This window comes from Tursiops truncatus, chromosome 11 (genome assembly GCF_011762595.2).
Source record: "Tursiops truncatus isolate mTurTru1 chromosome 11, mTurTru1.mat.Y, whole genome shotgun sequence".
Lineage (NCBI taxonomy): Eukaryota > Metazoa > Chordata > Mammalia > Artiodactyla > Delphinidae > Tursiops > Tursiops truncatus.
Window position 1 is genome coordinate 12,243,254 of NC_047044.1, and position 19,723 is coordinate 12,262,976.

Genomic DNA, 19,723 nt, shown 5'->3' on the forward strand with positions numbered 1-19,723 from the left:
GCCAAGAAGTCACCTCCTCCTGGAGACTGAACACTGCTAGCAGGATGCTTTTCTACCTTTAATTGGGGATACAAAAGGCACCTCTCCCAGGACAAGAGGATCAACCAACAGGTGCGGAGGCCCAGTGCCTGGTGGAGCCCTGCGTGGGAGGAACAGAGGAAGGCCGGGGGGCGAGGAAGTGGAGGTCGTGGGGGCCACAGGTGCCCCAGGCATCCCTGGAAGCCTCCCCTGGCGGCCTGGGCCTGGCGAGGTCTCCCCCCACCACGTGCAGCTTCATATCTGGACAGCGTGCGCTCAGCAGAGGGCCACACATCCTGTCCTCGACAGCTGGCCAAAGCCTTTGGGCTCCAAGGCAGGGCCTGCGGAATGGACCTGAGGCTGCGATAGAAACTTCCGCTGTCTCCAGCCCACGGCCAGGCCTCGACTGTCAGTGTGGGCTCGGAAGAGGGCTCCTCTGGGCATGGGTCCAGGGAGGGGCAAGGGGGACTCACGCTGGGGCAACCAAGCAGCCGGCCTTGTCTGTCCCGGGGCCTCCGGGTTCTCAGCCAAGTCGCAGTGGTCAGTTGGGGTGGGAGGGGAGGCAGGGGTGTCCAGGGTTCCGAAGTGCAACTGACCTGTTCCCCCAATTCATCCGGCTGCCCCCCACACCCCCAGGCAGCGCGGCCCCAACCTCAAGGGGGAGAGAAGGGCATACGTAACAAGCCCCCCCAGAGCAGCCGTGACGCTGAAGGAGAGACAGGTCCGCGCGCGGGGTGTGGGAGCAGCGGGGGCTCGGGCTGCAGGGTGCCAGACCCCACACTCATAAGGCAAACAGCACATCGTCATCCTTCTCCTGGGTCTTCTTTCGAGGGGCACTGCCAGGCGGGGGACCCGGGGGCCCCTCGGCGGAGGGGCTGGAGACGTTGGGCAAACGGTCGGCCACTTTGGCTCGTTCTTCCAGGAACTTGTCAAATTCTGGAGGAGGAACGAGAGGGAGGCTGCGGGTGGGCTCGGAGGCCGGAGCGGGGCAGGGGTGGGCAGGGCCAAGGTCTACTACCTTCACTGGTGACGCCCTTGGGCTCCTCCGCATGGTTCCCCTGAGAAAGCAGAAGGTGAGGTTAGCTGCGGCACTGCGGAGCGGGCTGGGGCGCAGGCTGCTGACCCCGAGGGGTCCAGACCTCGGCCCCACCCCTTCCTGAGCCCCAGGCCTTGGCCCGAGCCCCTGGACTTCTCTGAGCCTCGCTTTTCTGCTTGGCGGCACTCACAGGGTTGTCGGGAAGCTATAACAGAGGAGTACTTGCAGAGGGACAGGCGCAGGGTAGGGTGCCCGGTGGGCCCCTGACAATCGCTAGTCCCTTCCTTCCAGTGTCTAGAGGGGTGGGCAGACTCGCTCCATGGTGGAAAGGCTGACACCCAAGCCTGAGGCCACACATGCTCACGCTGGGGGCTGGGGAGCGGATAAGCCTTTACCCACCAGATGAAACGGATGGACCTTCTCCTGACCTCGGGCAGAAACATGGTCTTGGCCACTTGCAGAAGGCGGCCTCTGGGCCTGGAAGTGCCCAGGCCCTTGATCCTTGGTGCCAAGAATTGGGGGGGCGGCTCTGGAGACTGCCGCCCCCCACCGTGGGCGTGGCACCCCTCGCAGCTGTCTATCAGCCTCCCGACCTGCACGAGAGGGCTGCCGAGCTCAGTGCTCCCATGGTCCCGGCTGCCCTCGGCCCACCTGTCCTGCTCACAGTGGGACCTCGATCGGCAGCAGGCTCAGGGGAGGGAAGGCCCCAGAGGCTGCGAGGGGTGCGGGGCCGGGCCCTCCTCTAAAGGGAAGAGCCGGGGGAGCGGCAGGGGAGGGGACACCAGCCCCGCTAACGCCCTCTCCTCACCGGTCGCTCATCCTGACCCCACCCCCCGTCACCTCCTCATGAGACAACAGGAGCCCCGGGTCAGGTGGGCGAGGAGGGGGCCGGACTTACCACGTCCGTGGACAGCCACTGCTCGATGTCTTCCATGAGGCAGGCCTGGGTGACGGGGATCTGGAGGGAAGGGCAGCGGGTGAGGCCAGTGCGCCTCGCCGGTCTGGGGCCCACCGGCCGCGGCCTGGGGCAGTTGCCCACCCCTGGGACTCCTCCCTCATGCGATGGGGCCAGTCGGACCTGCCCTGCGCTCCCGTCCCCGGCAGTCCCTCCAGGATGGCTCCTGCCCAGCTGCCTGGGACCCCAAGTCCTGCCCGCTGTGCCAGGCTGTGGGCAAGGGGGAGGTGGGGCCAGCAGGCTGAGCGGGGGATGGGGAAGGGCTCCTGACAGCTGGAGCAGGGCCACGAGGAGAGAACGGACCCCCGGCTCCTACAGGCCAAGGGTGCGGGCTTGGTGCACAAGCCCAGGGCCGGGACCAAGCACAGGTGCTCAGGGGCATCTGACACAAGAATATTCACAGCCCAGGGAGCGGCCAGCCAGCAAGGCTGAGGCAGGGGGCACGACTGCAGGCTGTCCCCCTACACCTCCGCAGACTCAGCGTTCGTGGTGGAAGGGGGCAGAGGTGGGCCGGGACAGAGGGAGGGGCCGAGACCACCAGACGAGGCCAGGCCGGTGCACCCCAAGGGGCTGCGGCTATGCACGGGGACACGGCACTGTGGCTCCACCACACAGGCTCCTGCACAGAGGCGGGGGGCTGAGGGCTGGACTGGGGCAGGGCTGGGGCCTGGGGGCTTCCCACGCGAAATGCGCCTACAGCGGGAGAATCCAGCTGGAGGTCAGGGGCACAGACTCTGGGATCAGAGAGACCAGACGCTGGCCGGACCCCTGCGACTCGGTGCAGGTGACTCAGCTTCTCCGACCCTCACTTCGCTCATCGTTAGAGAGGATGACAGTACCTACCGTCCAGATCCAGATCGCTGTGAGGATTAAACGAGACGAGGGAGCTAAAGAGCTCAGCACAGCGCCCGGCACAGCGTAGGTGCTCGGGGAAACGCGCTTACCACTCAGCTACTTTGGGAAACAGAGGGAGAGCGAGTCTTTCTCCAACCAAAGCCAGGTCAGTCCCCAAGCCCCATCCTCAGCACCGAGGGCCCCAGGGGGCAGCAGGAGCACCCAGAGAAGAGGCAGGAGCTGACTTCCCAGCAGCGGCAGCAGTGACTTCTCTGGGCTGCCTGCCTCAGCCCCCTCTGCAGGCACTTGGCCCAAGCCCAGGAGAGCCCCGGTCGCCTCTCGGCTGCCACAGGGGCTGCCTGGGCCTTGCTTCCAAGGCAGCACCGAGGGGCCGTGGAAGCGAGAGCAGAGGGAGCCGGACCATGCTGGGTGGGCACCGGCAGGCCCTTGGCTGCCCACCCTGCTCTCCTCTGGTTCTGATGGACAGTACCGCCTGGGGGGGCCCCCTGCGAGTGTGCCCGGCCCCTCCTCTCCGTGCCTGGTCTCACCATCCAGTCACTGAGGCTCTTCTCACTGCCGCCTCCCATCTGGGTGAGAGAGGGTCACGCTGAGGGTGGCGGGAAGGCCAGGGCCAGGGCCACCGGTGCGCTGGGGGCCTCCTCCAGCAGGGGCCTGCTACCGCCTCAGGAGCCTCTGTGCGCGCATGTGCGTGCGCACGCACCCATGCTTGTGCTGGGCTGGTGGGCGGTAAAAGGGGACAGCAAGCAGCAGAGGGCGTCTCCCTGTGGGGACTCCGGAGTCCTGGATGGGCAGGGCAAAGCTTCTCCCCTACTCTTCACCCCAAGGGTCCCTGGGGGTGGGGAGCTGAGCAATCCTGGGGTGGTGGAGTAGGAGCCATTAGCCCCTCACTGGTTCTCAGGGGATTCTGATGGGCACCCAGGGTTAGGAGCATTGCTCTACCCGGTCCCCTCATGTTTACTGATGAGCAAAGAGGAGATCCCTAGGGCCCCAGAGCAGACCGACAGTGGAGGAAGCCTCGGGTCCTGGCTCCCAGCCCATCACCCTGTGACTGCCTTCCCCGCCTGGACAGACCCAGCCTGGGGACTGTCACATGCCATCCAGCATCCCCACCTCCCAGGACTCACTAACCCCGGGGGGCAGCCACTGGCTGCCCACAGAGTCGGCACTTGATTCCATTCTGTACATTGCTGCCCGGGATCATGTTCTGACAACCGAGAGGGAGAAAGCCTTACCCCCCAGCCAGACGTAAGCACCTCGGAGCAGATGTTTATGACCTGGTTTTAAGGAAGTCACACTCTGATTTGGTGGAAGTCACTTAAATCTCCCAAGTCGTCAGAGATGAACGAGCAGAACTTAGCCAGCGCCTGCTTTTCTGCAGGCAGTGGTGTGTGCGTGTTTCTGCCCCGTGGCCGCCTGCCAGGTGGGGCAGCAGTCAGGAGACCTGCATCTACTGCTCCTCATGCCCTTGCGTTGCCGTTGCTGTGTGCCCCTGGGCAAGTGACACCCGTCCTGGGCTGCAGCGGTCAGCACAGCCGGGCTATTCGGTCAGCCTCCGCCCATGGGAGGCAGGTGGCGTGGGAGGGAAGGGCTTCCCGAGTGTCCTGATTCATATGGAGTCCTGGAGCCAGAATCATGGCCCCTGGGAAAGGAAGGCTGAGCAGCAGGGGAGCACCTCTGCTCTTTAGAGCTCCACAGGCCGTCTGGGGTTCTTGTTACCAGCACTGGCTTCCAAGCTGGACAGACCAACAGCTGTGAGATCATGGGCAAATGACCTCAATCCTAAGCCGTGGTGTTCTCCTCTGTGACTGGGAAAAACCACACCGCAGTGATGTAAAGGTTAAAAGCCTCACTGCGTGCTGGGCACTGTGCTAAGGATGTGACATCTGTGGTCTCACTTAACCCCCCTCTGTAATTAACCCCTCATCTGTAAAAGGGGATACCTTAAGGGTTTGTGTGATGACTCACTCAGTAAGCTGGGGTCGCAGGGTGCTTAGCACAGGGCACAGGCTCAACAAATGACTGCTTATGAAGAAAAATGGTGGGAGGCTCTGAGACCGGGGCGTGAACGCGCTCTGCGTGGCAGCAGGTCCACAGCGCACAGGAGGCATCTGAGGCCTTGCTGGTCCCACCTCCACAGTGTTCCAGGTCTTGCCCTGTCTGACTTGGGAATGACTCCCAGGATGCTGGGGACGCCTCTGGGGAGTCGCTGGGGATCCCTCCTGCACCCCCTGCCCCGCGCCCCACTCCAGAAGACTGGGCAGCTTCCACGGCCTCCTGACCGCTCTCCCAGCTTCCAGGCTGGGTCCTTCTAAAATGGAAGCCAGATGAACGTTCCCCTCTGCTCAAGACTGCTCAGGGCTCCCACCTCACGTGGCATAAACCCAGTCCTCCCAGTCGGGCTCCGAGCACCCAGTCCCACCTCAGCCTCTGAAGCCCTACGCTGTCACCAGCCCTCTCCTCTGCCACGCTGTTCACTGCCCCTGCATCTCCAGCTCCCAGGTCCTGCACTTTCTAACCACCTCCCAAGGAGCTACTCAGCCCACTTACTGGGACAGAGATTCTCTCTTCCCTACAGGCACCCAGAAACAAATTCAAAGGTGCGAGAACTGTACTTGGAGCCCTTGCGAGGGGGAGGGGTCGCCCACAGCGCCTGCTCGGTGTGGGCACGTGCCTGTCACTCCACACAGTCCAGGAGTTAAATGCAACAAAAATGGCGCCCTTGGATGCCGCCCTGTGGTCTTGGGGTCTGTTCTCCCGTCCACCTCTGTCCACACTCCTGCAGATAACAGGTCTCTGGAAGGGCAGTGAGGCCGAATACTGACTCAGCTCCCATCTGCCCTCTCAGGCTGCCTATTATAAACCACCGTGGGCATCGCTGGGCAAGCATCCCCCGGGCCTCCTTCTGGACGGGCCCCAGGGCGGCGGCAGGGCCCCTCTGCTTACCGCTCCGGTGCTCTGCTGCCGGGCATCCAGGGCTCCAGCCAGGCCATCTGTTGCTTGAGGGGCTTCGTATTTTACCCTGAAACACAGAGGCCACCGTGGCCATTACATGCCGCCCTTGCCTTACCAGGCATGCCAGCTGACGTGAGGACACAGGCGGCTGAGTGGGGATGAGCTGGACTCACAACCCGTGTGGACTTGGGACGTGCCTGGGCAGGGGCGGCTCAGACCTCAGGAAGTGTGCCAACTCTGCAGGCCTGCCTGAGGATGGTAGGAAGGGTCTCATTTCCTGCCTTTGGGAACCGGGATCAGACGTGTGACCCGCATGACAGGCAGAGCAAGGCTGGAGAGGGGAGGGAAGGTGCTGGGGGCCAAAGACCAAGACCACCAACCTCCTGTGACCAGATCTGGATGAGAAATAGCGTCACTGACCCCACAGCCATAGAGAATTTGCATCTAGACCCTTTTCCGAGCTGCTCCCATTCCATAATTTCAGAAATCGTGGTTCTGTGCAAGGCTGCATTTGAATGGGGGAATCCCATTCTGCAGTTGAAAACAAACGTGCAGACTACGGGTGAGGGTTCTGAATGTCCTCTGGGGGAGGCCTGCCGGCGGGTACTGGGAGGAAATTGGAGCTGATACCACAGCTTCCGGGCAGAGGAGGACGGGGAAGGAGATGCCTGTGGTGTCTGAGGTGAGGTTCCAGGGGGGCGAGAGAATAAACCAGATGCGGGACTGGGTGCTAACGAGGGGGCTGGGTGTCTCTCTGACTGCTACAGAGGGGACGTCCAGGGGTGGCTTTGGGGACTCAGCTCCGGCACTGGGAAAGAGCAGGTATCCTCGCCCTGAGCCACTGGCGGAGAGGATGTGAGACCGGGTCAGTCATTGAGGCACAGACGAGGGCACGGAATTCTAGCCTCAACGGGAAAGCCGGTACGGATAGAGATGAGGGCTCTTCTTCCAGGTGGGGCGGGCTGGGGAGCATCTCACCCTCTGCTGGAGCCAGGGCTGGTCCAGCTCGAGGCTTCAGAAGCCGAGACCATAGCACGTGTGACTCTCGTAACGCCAACCTGCCCTCCTGGGGACTGGGTAGACTGGCACTTAAACAGGCCTCTTGAGGAAAAGCCCCAAATTCTCAGGCGGCCTCTCTGAAGAGCAGCCGCCCGCTACTCCCACAGGACCTGGAGGCAGCCGGGAGAGCGCGCTCATCAGCGAGCTCACTGCCCCCCACCCCCCAACGACTGGCACCCATGCACGTGGGCTGCGGCCAAGCCCTTCTGGAGGGCAGCTTAGCACCCCTGGCTAATTGGGGCAACAGGAGCTGGCGAGGAGGAGGAGATGCCGAAGCCTGAGCAGCGCATCCTGACCCGGGGAGGCCCGCTGACTCTGGGGTGGAAGTGGCCGTGCACCTAGGATACAGTGGGTGCGCTGTGGGGAAAGGCAGGGATGAGGCATGTCCAGCCCCAGGAATGGACAGAAAACGACGATGCCCTTCATTCAAAAGAACCAGGTGTTCCTTCCTAATTACTCCCCACCATCTCGGCTTTTCCATCTCTCTCCTTCTCTCATACAGCCCCCAAGGCCAAAGCCTGGTCATCCCTGGGGGCCGTGCCTGCAGTGGTGGGACCCACACGACGCACACGGGACTGCCAGCCCTGTGCCCGGCGCAGGAGGGAGGAGGGCCACCCGGCAGGTGGTCTCGGTGAGGCTGGGCAGGGGCTGGACCCGGGGCCACTTGGGGTGACACTTGTCAGTGCCTGAAGAAGACACAGCGGCACTGGGGAGCAAGTGAGCGTGGAAGACGTTGAGAAAGAGAGCACCCTTGGGCTCCCCTGGTGGCGCAGCAGTTAAGAATCCGCCTGCCAATCAGGGGACACAGGTTCGAGCCCTGGTCCGGGAAGATCCCACATGCCACAGAGCGACTAAGCCCACGAGCCACAACTACTGAGCCTGAGTGCCACAACTACTGAAGGCCACGCGCCTAGAGCCCGTGCTCCGCAACAAGAGAAACCACCGCCACGAGAAGCCTGGGCACCGCAACGAAGAGTAGCCCCCGCTCGCCACCTAGCCTGCATGCAGCAACAAAGACCCAACGCAGCCAAAAATAAAAATAAATAAATTTATTAAAAGAAAAAAGAGAGCACCCTTGCTTCTGGCCAAACCTGGCTAAGGCGACTCTAACTCTGCTCACCCAGATGTCCCCATGGCTCTACCTGGCATCCTGAGTGGAAGAGCCTGGTCAGCTGGTGAGGCCGTGACTGTGCCAGCTGTGGTCGGCACAGGCCAGAGGGAGGCATGGGGCAGACACTTGGTGGGCAGAAGAGGTCTTGGAGGGTTCAAGAACCCCAGGGTACAGGGCAAGGTGGGGAGTCCAAAGGCCAGCCAGGTGACCAGGGCTAGAAGACCCAGCTGATGCATCAGAGAGGGACGGCCAGGGAGGCTGGCAAAGCAAAGAGGAGGCTCGGGCACACTCCCATCCCGCAGGGCGCTTTCTGCTGGGGTGGAAACCCCTCTCCAGGGAGGGCCTGCAGGAGGACCCACGACCTGAGACGGTACTTGCTGCCCTCTCAGTACGTCTTCCCTGGCCCCGGCGTCTCACATTCTCCCCTGTCTCTGACCCTTTGCACGTACTGTTCCATGGCCTGAAGTGGTCACCTTGACCTCCCCACTGCGTGGTCCAGTCCTGAGTGCCCTCTGCAGAGCTGCACGCACCTCCTCCGAGTCCACAGTGCTGGGTCCGCCCCTCCAGGACGGCACCCGGCCCTGCACAGCAGCGGTCACTCCCCCCGTGAGACTGCGGGCCCCAGGGGGCAAGCTCGGGTGCGCTTTTCTCTGTTCTTCAGGACCCCGCTCCCCAGAGGAGTGACGGTGCAGCAGCAAACCTCAGCCGGGGTGGGGCTCTCGGGTAGGCTGCCCTCCAGGCTGCAAGTCCCACCAGACTCTAGCGTGCAGCAACACAGCAGCCTCAGTGTGCCCCTAATTCCAAGGTGACCGTGAGCCACTGGTCCCGGAGCACCTGGGCTTGGGAGTACAGGCTCTGCCCCAGCCTAGAGGTGCGGCTCACAGCGCAGGGCTGGTTAGGCTAGTGGGCAGCCTGTCAGGTTCCACCTGGAGTGGCCAGGGTGGAGAGGGGATCCCTGGGCCCTCTGGAGGCCCATCAACAGTCCCCCAAGACACCAGAATGACCACTAGGGAGCTGGGGAGTCTGCTGGGAAGGTCCCTTACTCCAGAGCTTTCCTTGGCTGTACATCCTGGTTGCCCTGGGCTTACAAGCAAAGGGCTGACAACAGCCTCAAGCAGACTACTTCCAGCCTGTGCGGAGCCGGTCCCGGGAAGCTGGCCCCGGTGGGCACTCGGCCGCGTGCCTCAGCTGCTGAAAGCCTCTCCCTGATGGAGATGGACAGTCCCAGAGAAGGACAGAGGCCCAGCTCCAGTGCAGAGCAGGCAGACTTGGGTGGGGTAGCAGGACTTCTCTGGCCGGTTACGGAACAGCAGAAATGACTGGACCAGCCCCCGAGGGCTTGGTACACAGCCTACAGTGCAGTGGAGAGCTGGGCTGGGCTGGAGGCACTGTGTTTTGGAACCAGATGGCCCTGGGTTCCCAACCTAGTGCCTCCAAACGTTAGCTGCCTGACTGGGGCAAATGACCCAGCCCCTCAGTGTCTCGGTTTCCTCATCTGAGCGGATCATGTAGGATCCTGGCACCTAGCTAGTCATCAACCTACAGGCATCCCTCCCCCCATCCATCGCTGCCTGTAGGGCACAGGGTTCCCCGGGCCTCCCAGGATTGGCTCAGGGGAAAGAACTCTGCTGTCCTGAGGGGGTGCAGGCAGGGGCTGGTGTGCCCACCAACAAACTGGGCTCAGGGACCTGGAGAGAGGCCCTCCCCTGATAGGGGGCGACCCAAACTGCAGGGGCCCGGCCACTCACTCTTTGCGTTGGTCAGCCAGTGAGCTGCCCCGTGTCAGCGCAAACATGTCAAACTCATCTTCCAGGCGGCCAGAGGTCTCCAGGGACTGCAGGCCAGCCCTCACGCTGCTGGAGCCCAGGTCTGTGGGGACAAAGAGGCCACGTGAAGGGTCTGCCTGGCTGTCCTTGGACACTGAGCCGTGGCTGAGCTGCTCCCTGCCAGGCCCAGGTCGGTTCTGGAGAAGCAGCGTGGCCTGGAGTGGTGGTGGGGTCGGGGTGCGTATGGACGGAGCAGGCCACCTGCTGGCTGAGGGACCAGGGGCAAGTCACTTCCTCTCTCTCAATTACTTCCAAGGGCTTGGCGTCAAGCAGGCAGCCAATAACGCTCATCATGGTGACGACGGTGGCGATGGCTAACGCTTACCAGGAGTGCACTCTGGGCCTGGCCCTGGTCTAAGCCCGCTCTGTGCAGAAGCTTATCCAGGCCTCACAATGACCTGTGAGCAGGGCCCATTCCTGCCCCTGTTACAGAGGAGGAAAAGGGCCCAGGATGTCCAAGCAACATGCCCAAGTTCACCAGATGATTCAGGCCGGGGGAAATTCACGGTGTTGATGGGAAATCACACAACAGTGGGATTTCTGAGATCTGAGGGGGCTCAGGAGTTGTGAGACTGCAAGGGAGGGTCCCCTGTGTTTTGTCCTGGCCGCTCAGCCTTGCAGAAAGATTCAGCACTGGACCCTGGCGAGGAGGGGTCTGGGCCAAGATTCTGCTGTTGGCACTCCAGCTGCAACTGTGTAATGGGACGGCACCCCCAGAGCTGCAGGGGTGTCCGCAGTATGTAAGGTACCCTCAGCCCAGAAACCCGCACGCTGCACTTACTCATTCCCGCCAGCTGGGACGAGAGGCTGCTGGTGGCTGCAGGGTCAGGGCCCATGTCGATCAGGTCAGCGGCCACCTCGGCCTCGCTTGGGGCCTGGGGGCAGGGGAGAGGCCACCGTCATCCTCCCAACCTGACCTGCGGCCTCATTCCCTTCTGTCCTGAAGCACTGGCGCCTTCATTCTTTGCCTGAGGATCTGTCACCAGTAATACCCCCCCCCCACACACACACACCCCATCCCTGCAGCAGTGATTGGGAGTCAGGGAGTCTTGCTCCCTCCCCTTGGCCTATCTAGCTCAGCTGGAGGCCTGGGAGGCTCAGAAGACCCTGGGGCATCAGCTGGCGGCAGAACCTTATCTACCCTAATGGCACAAGGACATAAAAACTGAGAAGGGGCCCCGTTGGAGATTCTGGCTAAGAAGGCACATCCCAACCAGGACACCTGGGGAGGGAAGTGGGCCCAGCCCTCCTTCTTCCCATTATCACGGAGAAGCAGCCTCTTACCTTGGCGGTCTGGCCTGTTCGGAAGCGTTCAAACCTACGAGACAGAAAAGACCTGAGTCAAAGAGAAGGACTGGGTGGCCCCTTAGCACAGCCAGGCCAGAGCTTTTCCCACTGCAGGTCTCAAAACCAACAGAGTGGGTCACAAACAGGGTGATGACACGGCCTGGTTTACCCTGGACAGATCCAGTTTATGCCTGCTGCCCCAGGGAAGTGTTAGCAGGGCCTGTTTTTCACTTGCAAGTGTCCCAATTAGATTATCAATTATCTGGTCACCTTAGTCACCATTAGCATTAACTAAACAACAGGAATAGACTAACGCAGAAAAGGAAACGGGGGTGCGTGCACACAGCAAAGGTAAGTACTGGTTTTTGGAACTTGTTCGGTAACATACATTTGCGTGTGTGCGTGTGTGCGTGTGTGTGTGTGTGTGTCTCTAAAGCGGTGTAAGGAAGACACACTGCTTTATGGAGCCATTTAAAACCGCCCTAGACAGGTCAAGGGGCTGGTGGGCAGACTGAGGACTTCGGTCTGAGATCTGTTCCTGCCTGGCCCCGTCCCTCACTGTGCGACCTTGGGTAAATCACCTCACTTCTGAACTTCAGTCTCCTGTCTACTAATAAGCAGGTGACAGTGGAACCTGCCTCCCAGGTGTGAGGATCAAGCGAACCACCCAACAAACGTAAGGTCTGATGAATAGGCGTCAGAGGGGTCCCAGTCACCCCTAGATCGGGCCCTTGGGCCACCTCACGGCCCGCACGGCAAATGGCAGGGGCTCTTAGTCCCACCAGGTCAGCGAGCAGGAGAGGCCAGGCAGCCGTGGCCTGCCACGGCCCCGCCCCCTCACCTGATTCAGAATCACTCAGCAAGTGTTTGCTGATGGACAAAAACACGAAATGAACCAGTGGCTGGAGGCGGCTGGCATAACTGGTGCCCTGTGCCAGACAGCCTGACCACCGAGTGCTTTATAGGCATAACCGCACGGGCCCTCAGTTATCTACAAGGAATCATGAGCTCCGTTTTACAGGTTCAGAGGAAGCGTGGGGGACATCATTTCTGCAGGCCCAGCGCCTCTCCCTGCCTTTATAACAGCACCTAAGTGCTCCTCTGGGGAGCTGCTCCCCCCCTTTCCTGTGATCCCGGCGGGACTGTGGTCAAGGGGGCCTGTCCCCTCCCACACCTGCATCCCACAAGGACGCTGAGCCAATCAGAGTTTCTCGTGGGGAGCTGACTCTTGGACAGAATGGTACAAGGTGGGCAAGCGTTTGGAGCCCATGTATTCATGATGACACCCTGGGGTCATGGTCCAGGAGTCTCTGCCCTGGAGGCCCCTGAACTGCCCTGGCATCTGTCCTTCCTGCCCCACTGGGAGGCCTGACTTTTATTCTTCTTTGGATTCTGAAAGCTATCCATTCAATAAAGGCTGTTCTCCTAATGACTTCTTTTTCTGCTTAAGTTAGAAAGCTTAAGCTGTGATCCTGGATGCAGGGACGCAGGAGGCAGGAAAGGAGGTGTGGGGTGAAGGGCGGGCGCTCCTGCCTACACTGGACGAAGACAGCTGAGGGCATGTGTGCTGGGCAGCTGACCTGGTGTTTGAGAGGGACATGAGAAGTCAGAGGGTGTGAACAGGGGAGAAGGGAAGGAAGAAGGTGGGGCGGCTGGCCCGGGGCGGGGCAGACAGCGGGGCTACCGTTCGTGGCGCAGGAAGACGTTGTTGAGGTTGTCGTTGACGATGAGTAGCTCCTCCGTCAGCTGCTCATTGGCAACGCGGGGGATGAGCTCCAGGACCCGCTGCTGCATGGCTCGGCATGTCCGGTTGAGCTCCTGCCAGGGGAGGAAGTGAGACAACCACGGCTGCTGGACCCGGAGCGAGGCCGTCTCTACTGGACACCTGGCCCTGGGCGCACCTTGGAGGCGGAGAGGTTTCCAGACTGGACTTCAGGTTGCACAGAACAGCTTTTGGGGTTCTACGGACGACCACTGGCATCTCATTTCTAAGTGTTTAGCACACAGGAGACGACCAACGTGGGGGCCGTGCTGTGGGTTTAACCTGGCTGTGGGGCCCTCAGGGTGAAGCTCCTGCCCTCACCTCCGCATCGCGGAAAAATCAAGACTGTGAGGTGGCTGGTGGAACACCTGCCACTTCTCTGGGTGCACTGAGGTTTTTTGTGCCCAAGGCATGAAAAATAAACTGGATGATCCAACTATTATCCCAACTCTGAATGAGTGCCTCATTACTCTTTATTTTTTTTTTTTTGCGGTATGCGGGCCTCTCACTGCTGTGGCCTCTCCCGTTGCGGAGCACAGGCTCCGGACGCGCAGGCTCAGCGGCCATGGCCCACGGGCCCAGCCGCTCCGCGGCATGTGGGATCTTCCGGACCGGGCACGAACCCGTGTCCCCTGCATCGGCAGGCGGACTCTCAACCACTGCGCCACCAGGGAAGCCCTCTAATTTCTTTTTTAATGCTTTTTATTTTGGAATAATTTTAAATTTACAGAGAAGTTGCCAAGATAAGACAGCACAGCCTTCACCCAGCCTCTACTTAGTTTGGCATTTGTCAAAACTATGACATTGATGTGGGTACAGTGCTGTTAACTAACTACAGACTTCATTCAGGTTTTACCAGTTTTTCCACTAACGTCCTTTTTTTCTCTGTTCCCACATTGCATTTAGTCACCACGTCGCCAAGTGACTTTTAATCAGTTAGTGTTATGTATTTAAACTTGTTTGGGAAAAAGAAAAAAAAATAGAAGCCGAAGCATTTACAGGCTTTTTATTTGTAGGACTGAGTGTTTCCGTCCTCAGGTGCCTGCCATCAGGTGGACAGGGGCCTGGGTCACGGTCCTGAGGTCCCAACAGATGGTCGGGCACTGCTGACTGTGGCCACGCGCCAGCACTTTTCTCCTGGCATCATGAAGACCACTGATTTTGGTTCTTTTCAGACTCTGCTGCCCCCGCCTCCCCCCAGGCCAGACCCTCTCCCGGGATTTCCGCTCTTGCCTGAGCTGGGGCAGGGCAGGCCCAGGGGACTTCCAACATCCTGCGGGCCTCCCCTCTCCTCCCCCCATGACCAAGCACACCGCAGCTTTGTCCCTACTTCCTTTCCTGCCCCTCTCAAGAGCAGAAGAGCAGCTGGTGGAGCCAGGGTCCTGGGTTCATACCCCAGCTCTGCTGCTGACCAGCCCTGTGACCCTGGGGGCATCCCATGACCTCTCTTTGCCTCAGTTTGCTGACCTGGGATGTGAGGATAACAAGAGTACCTACCTCATGGGGGGGAGGGGGAGGATTAAGTGAGTGAATGTATATCACGTGTCCACATCAGAGCCTGGCGCACAGGACATGCTCAGTGTGCATGAGCTGTCCCTGTGTCACCCCTGCCTGCCAGCCAGCCTTCTGAGTCCCCAAAACCGCTCACACCCGCAAGGCCTTGGCTTGGGACACCCAAAATTAACTGCACTACAGCAATCCTGCCGCTTCCCAACTCACTCAAGCTTCTGTCATTTATTCTTTTAAAAAAAAAAAAAAATTTTTATTTTTGGCTGTGTTGGGTCTTCATTGCTGCACGAGGGCTTTCTCTAGTTGCGGCGAGCGGGGCCTTTTTAGTTGCGGAGCACGGGCTCTAAGCACACGGGCTTCAGTAGTTGTGGCACTTGGGCTCTAGAGCACAGGCTCAGTAGTTGTGGCGCACAGGCCTAGCTGCTCCGCAGCATGTGGGATCTTCCTGGACCAGGGATTGAACCCGTGTCCCCTTCATTGGCAGGCAGACTCCTATCCGCTGCGCCACCAGGGAAGCCCTGTCATTTATTCTTCATATTCGTGTGTTCACTCAACTGTGAGACTCTGACTTCACTCCCCTCAACCCTGCCCCCTGCTCCCACCATAAGGTAAGGACCCCGGAGCAAGAACACTGTGTCAGCTTGGTCGGGCCCAGGGACAGAGAGATGAGCACAACCCAGCCTCGCTCTCCAGGAATGTGAGGCCCAGCAGGAATGACACAAAATGAGGTGATCATGCCAAGCCCTCTGTCCCCTCACAGGTTCAGGTTGACTCCTGGGCCTCGGGGGTCCCTAGCTTTCTTGGCGTGTCTAGGACTGACCTCTGTGGGGAGGGTGCCTTTCCCCACACACAACCCCCTCACTCAAGTGGGGCCCCAGCTGGGGGTGGCACCCTGGGGATATCACGTGACATACGGGAGCCCCAGCCTGCAGATCCCGGCTCAGGGCTGCCTGCTAAGTTTCATGTTCTGAAAGGTGGACACCTCACCTTCCAGCTTTTCCTCAAGACCACTGATGGCGAGCTATTTACAACCAGGCACGGGGAGGGTGTTTTACGTGCAAAGCCTTATTTAATACTCGGGTCAAACTTGTACCACAAAAGCAAACTTGCCGATGAGGAAACTGAGACAAGAGGGGCTATTCTGTTCAAACCACCAAGTGGTAGAGCCCCGAGTTCCAATCTGATGGAGCCCAAAGTCCCTGGCTTTACCATCTCCCACTGTGACCAAGGGGCTCAGAGTCCGCCATGGAAAGCACCGTGGCGGTGGCGGGGCCGGGAGGCCGAACCGGGCGACTGCTGCTCACCTGTAGCAGCTCCAGGTCTGCCGGCTCCGCCTGGGTGGGCACAAGCTCCGTCAGCATCTCCGACATCACCCTCACGTTCCCGCTCACCATCTCCAGCTCACTGCGCAGCTTCCCGATCTGGAACACACGGTTGGCCCCGCTGAGAGAGGCCGGGGTCTGGAGCCTCTGCCACTCCTGGGACACAGCCTGACACTAGCAGCCCGACCTGCCGGCACCCTCTCTAGGCTCCCGGGCCACAGCCCTGTGCCAAGAGGCCCATGGTAGGCTTGCCCTCACCCCCGCTGACCCCCTTACAGAGATGTTAGCAACTGTTACAAGGTGCCCAGTGCAGGGAGAGGCCAGGAGGAAAGAAGCTGAGGGCGGAGGCGGCCCTGAGTGTGGCTGGAGGGCTCTGGCATCTCCTGGGTGCTTGGCGCCTAACAAGGCCCTGGAGGGGGGGGGGGTTCCTCCCTCCTAGGAGGACCCGGTTCTGTCTTGCTCCTGGTCCGCTTTGGTGCCCCAGACTCTTCCAAGGATGAGACCCAGTGCCGCCCCCCACCCTGAGTATGAAGCTGAGACTGAGCACTCGTTAAAGGGACGTGAGCAGGTTTTCAACGATCAGAGGGGTCCCAGTCTTGGCTTGGGGAATAGCTGTAAATCGAGTCGCACAGTCTCTGTACTCAGGTGAGGTGGGGAAAGGCCCCTGCTGCGGCGTTTCCTGTCCTCATGGACAACGTGGACACTGTGAATGTCCAGGAAGGGACCAGTGTGGACGTTCCCAAACCTGATTTGGTTGATGAACCCTTTGATCATGGGCTACCTCACGGGTCTAGGATTGAGCAGCCTACGTTTTGGGGAACGCTGGTGCATCCTCAGTTGGCTGAACCAGCTGATTTCAGAATCAGTGTCACCATATAAATTCACGGCGCCTGCCTGTGAGGGCAGCCACCATTCTGATCACCTCTAAGGCCCAAGCACTTAATGTATGTTGCCACTTAACCTTGACCATAGTCTCATGAGGAAGGTATCACTGCCCAACCCTTACAGATGAAGAAGTGGGAGTGCAGACACAGGCCCACTACGGTTTGCCAGCAGCTTCCAGACCCGTAAAACGTTTGGTACATTTGGCCTGTTTAACAAACGCTCCTGGCAGAAGCAAGGGAAAAACAACTGATCCCAAACCCAGCATGTCCAGGTCAGATGGGACCTAATTACAAGGAGTCTGGGAGTTACATCAGTGCTGCCTGAAAGCCTTAACGTGTCCCAGGAGACAGAAGGGGACACTGAAATTAAACAGACTACTCGGTCTTGTTTAGCAAGAACCTTCTTCCACTGGACATAATCAGAGTCTGAATCCACACAGGTGCCAGACTTCAGGCAAATCGGTTAAAATTATAACCAGGTTAGATCAGTTTTGGATCCCAGGGTGATTTTACCACTTTTATGCACTTTTAATTATTGGGCCTGTTAGGAAAACTTTTCTAGTAATGTTATTTGTAACTCTGGGGGTTGATTTCTTAACTTGCTATAAGTACAGAGGTTTCTCTTTAAATAGGTTTGGGTATGAAAGGCTGTTGGTAAGTTTATTTGTTTGTTAAGACCAAACGATACCGTAGAAGTTTGTAAAACACCTCAAAAGTGGGCACCCCCAGTGTGCAGGCCTCGAGCAACCCCGCCATCCACGACTAAAATGACCGCGCACCCAGGAATGCCGGTCATGGCTGTGGATGTCCCTCGTAGGGCGGCGGCTAAGGCTGCCACAAACTGCTCGGGGCCAATGTGCAGGGCGCTGGCCTCACTGGCAGTGGGGAGGGGCCGAGGGACAGGCGGCCTGGTCTGAGGAAGGCAGTCTTGCAAAGCTACTCACGGGGCCCCAGAAAACGAGGCCCAGGCCCGGCCTCCAGGATCTTACACTATGACTCAAACCTTCTTCTTGGGGCTTGGTGGGAAGCATCATGGTGCAAGGCAAGGGTTTAAATTTTTTTCTATACAGATGTTTTAGAAACGTTTTTAGCAAGAACCTCCGTCCAAATGAAATCTTACGTGAGACCCTGAGCAAACCCCAGCAAGGAAGTGGAGCCGCTGCGGCCGAAGGGCTGCTTGCTGGGTGCTTCCTCTCCCTGGAGCTGCCCGCAGGGCTCCATGGAAGGCACAGTTTGGAGAAGGGCCCAGGTGCAGGACAGAGCCTGCCTGGAGTCAGATTTGCGCTTGAATCCCAGCTCTGTCTCTGCTGAACTGTGTGGCTCTGGGCAAGTGAACTGATCTCTCTGAGCCTCACCTCCCAACAGGAAGGATGACACATGCCCTGTGGGGCTGCCCTGAGGACTGGGCAGAGTAATTTCCACACTGACAGGGGCCTGCCCTGACTTGTGGGGAGGGGGAGGCCCACGTCCTGACCTGTGTGGCTACGGCTCAGGCTTGTTTACCTGCTCAGCGGTTGGCGTTATGGGTGTGTCGCTGGGGAGTAGGGCCAAGGTGGGCAGCGGGGTGGTGTGCTGGCCGGAGTCCCCTTGATGACTGGCATCAGTGCCCACAGAAGAATTCTGTCCTGACGGTGTCTCTGAGTTGAACACGGTCTAGAAGGCAACAAGCTGAATCCGTGAGGCTGGCAGGTCGGGGCCACCAGGAAGCAGCACTTGCTCTGGGGGTGACTACCGCTGCCCCTGCCCGCCGCTCCTCACCCTCTGGGGCGTGTGGATGGGGGACAGCATGTCCAGGTCGGTCATGGGGAACTCCAGGCCCTTCCTCCGCAGGTCCTCGTAGACAGCGACCACACCCGTCAAGTCGGGCGAGCTGCGGAACGCGTCAGCCCAGGACTGAGAGGGGACAAGGGGGACACAGCCGGTAACCACTGCTCACTGGCTCCCCTGCGAGCCTGCTTGCCAGCCCCCAGGGAGCAGAAATTCCCTCCTGGACTCGCTGGTCCTTTGGTGGCATCACCTGGACAGCCCGCTCCACAGCAAGGCCCTCAGCCAGCAAGCCTCCCCCCGACCCCCCCTTAGAGGTCCCGTCGGCAGAGGAGCAAGACGGACCCAAGAGAACAGACGCGAGAGTAGCAGTGGTGGGGGCACCTTCCTCCCGTCCCGCCCGCGGCCGCCCGCGCTCACCTGGATGAGGGTGAGCACCTTGTCGTGCACGATGGTGGGCGGGTTGTTCTTGGGCAGGATGGTCTTCACCAGCACGCCCTCCACGAAGTCCTGGTTGGCCACCAGCACGTGGAAGCGGTGCCCGCAGTTCTTGACGCAGGTTTCCAGGACCTGGAGGCCGTGCGGTGCCCGTGAGCACCCAGCAGAGGAGCGGGAGCGCCCGGGTCCCCACCCTCACACCCCACCCATGTCCCAGTGGGGAGGCCCAGCAGAGGATGCAGCTCCCTGAAGTGAGACCCAGGACATGGAGGAGACGGGATCACACCAGATTCGGCAGCTGGCTGGCTGGGGTGGGGAGGGGACTCGGGCGGGCAGAGGGCCGCGCGCTGGCTGGAGCCCCTGGCTGAGTGGCTCTGGTGCCCACAGAACCCTGTCCCGAGGCCGTCTCTGAGCTGAACACAGTCTAGAGGGGAGGTGGCTCTCCAGGTGTAAACCAGAGAACTTTCAATCAAATGGCGACTTCGCGGCCTGCGACAAAGGCGCCCACCTTCCCTCCCCACTCCTGTCCCCGCTCCTGTCTCTCTATTCCCGGGCAGGAGCTGCCTCTGATCTTCAGCTGAGCAGATGGATCCAGATGTAAGTGCTGCCACGGGGGAGGCGGAGGCAGAGAGCTCGTGCCCCCACTCCCCAGCCAAGCCCACCCTGACTGCCAGGCTGCCAACTCCTGCCTGTCCCGCCCTGCTGTGAGCAAGGACTGTCCTCAGCCTCTGGCCTTTGCTTTATGTTCGTTTTTCAGGGCCAATTAGGCCAAGTGCCAACTGGAACCCAACTTGGGTACTGCCCCCCAGAGGCCTGGGTGCACTGAGCTTCTGTGTCACCGGCAGGTCCTCTGCCCACGCGTCCCATGACGGGCCCTTGAGGGGTGTGGGCCTCAGTGTGTCTGCTCCCTGCACCGGTAGGTTAGAGGGAACTTTTCCAAATAGG

At 60.1% G+C, this 19,723-nt stretch overlaps 1 protein-coding gene across 5 annotated transcripts in view; it reads right to left on the reverse strand.

Moving 5' to 3' along the window:
• Positions 1-43: 43 nt before the first annotated feature.
• TOM1 (target of myb1 membrane trafficking protein) overlaps positions 44-19,723 on the reverse strand; it is a 46,089-nt gene continuing 26,409 nt past the window's right edge. The window contains exons 4-16 of one of the 5 annotated variants that reach the window (XM_033866159.2): positions 18,761-18,910; positions 18,335-18,469; positions 18,080-18,229; positions 15,675-15,791; positions 12,784-12,917; positions 11,097-11,130; positions 10,594-10,687; positions 9,735-9,855; positions 5,808-5,883; positions 3,392-3,430; positions 1,953-2,012; positions 1,037-1,076; positions 44-954 (exon numbers count right to left, since the gene is read on the reverse strand). In XM_033866159.2, coding sequence (XP_033722050.1) covers positions 800-954; positions 1,037-1,076; positions 1,953-2,012; positions 3,392-3,430; positions 5,808-5,883; positions 9,735-9,855; positions 10,594-10,687; positions 11,097-11,130; positions 12,784-12,917; positions 15,675-15,791; positions 18,080-18,229; positions 18,335-18,469; positions 18,761-18,910 — 1,305 coding nt within the window. In that variant the 3' untranslated portion in view covers positions 44-799. The other 4 variants (XM_033866161.2, XM_033866160.2, XM_033866162.2 and 1 more) reach the window with 4 other exon arrangements.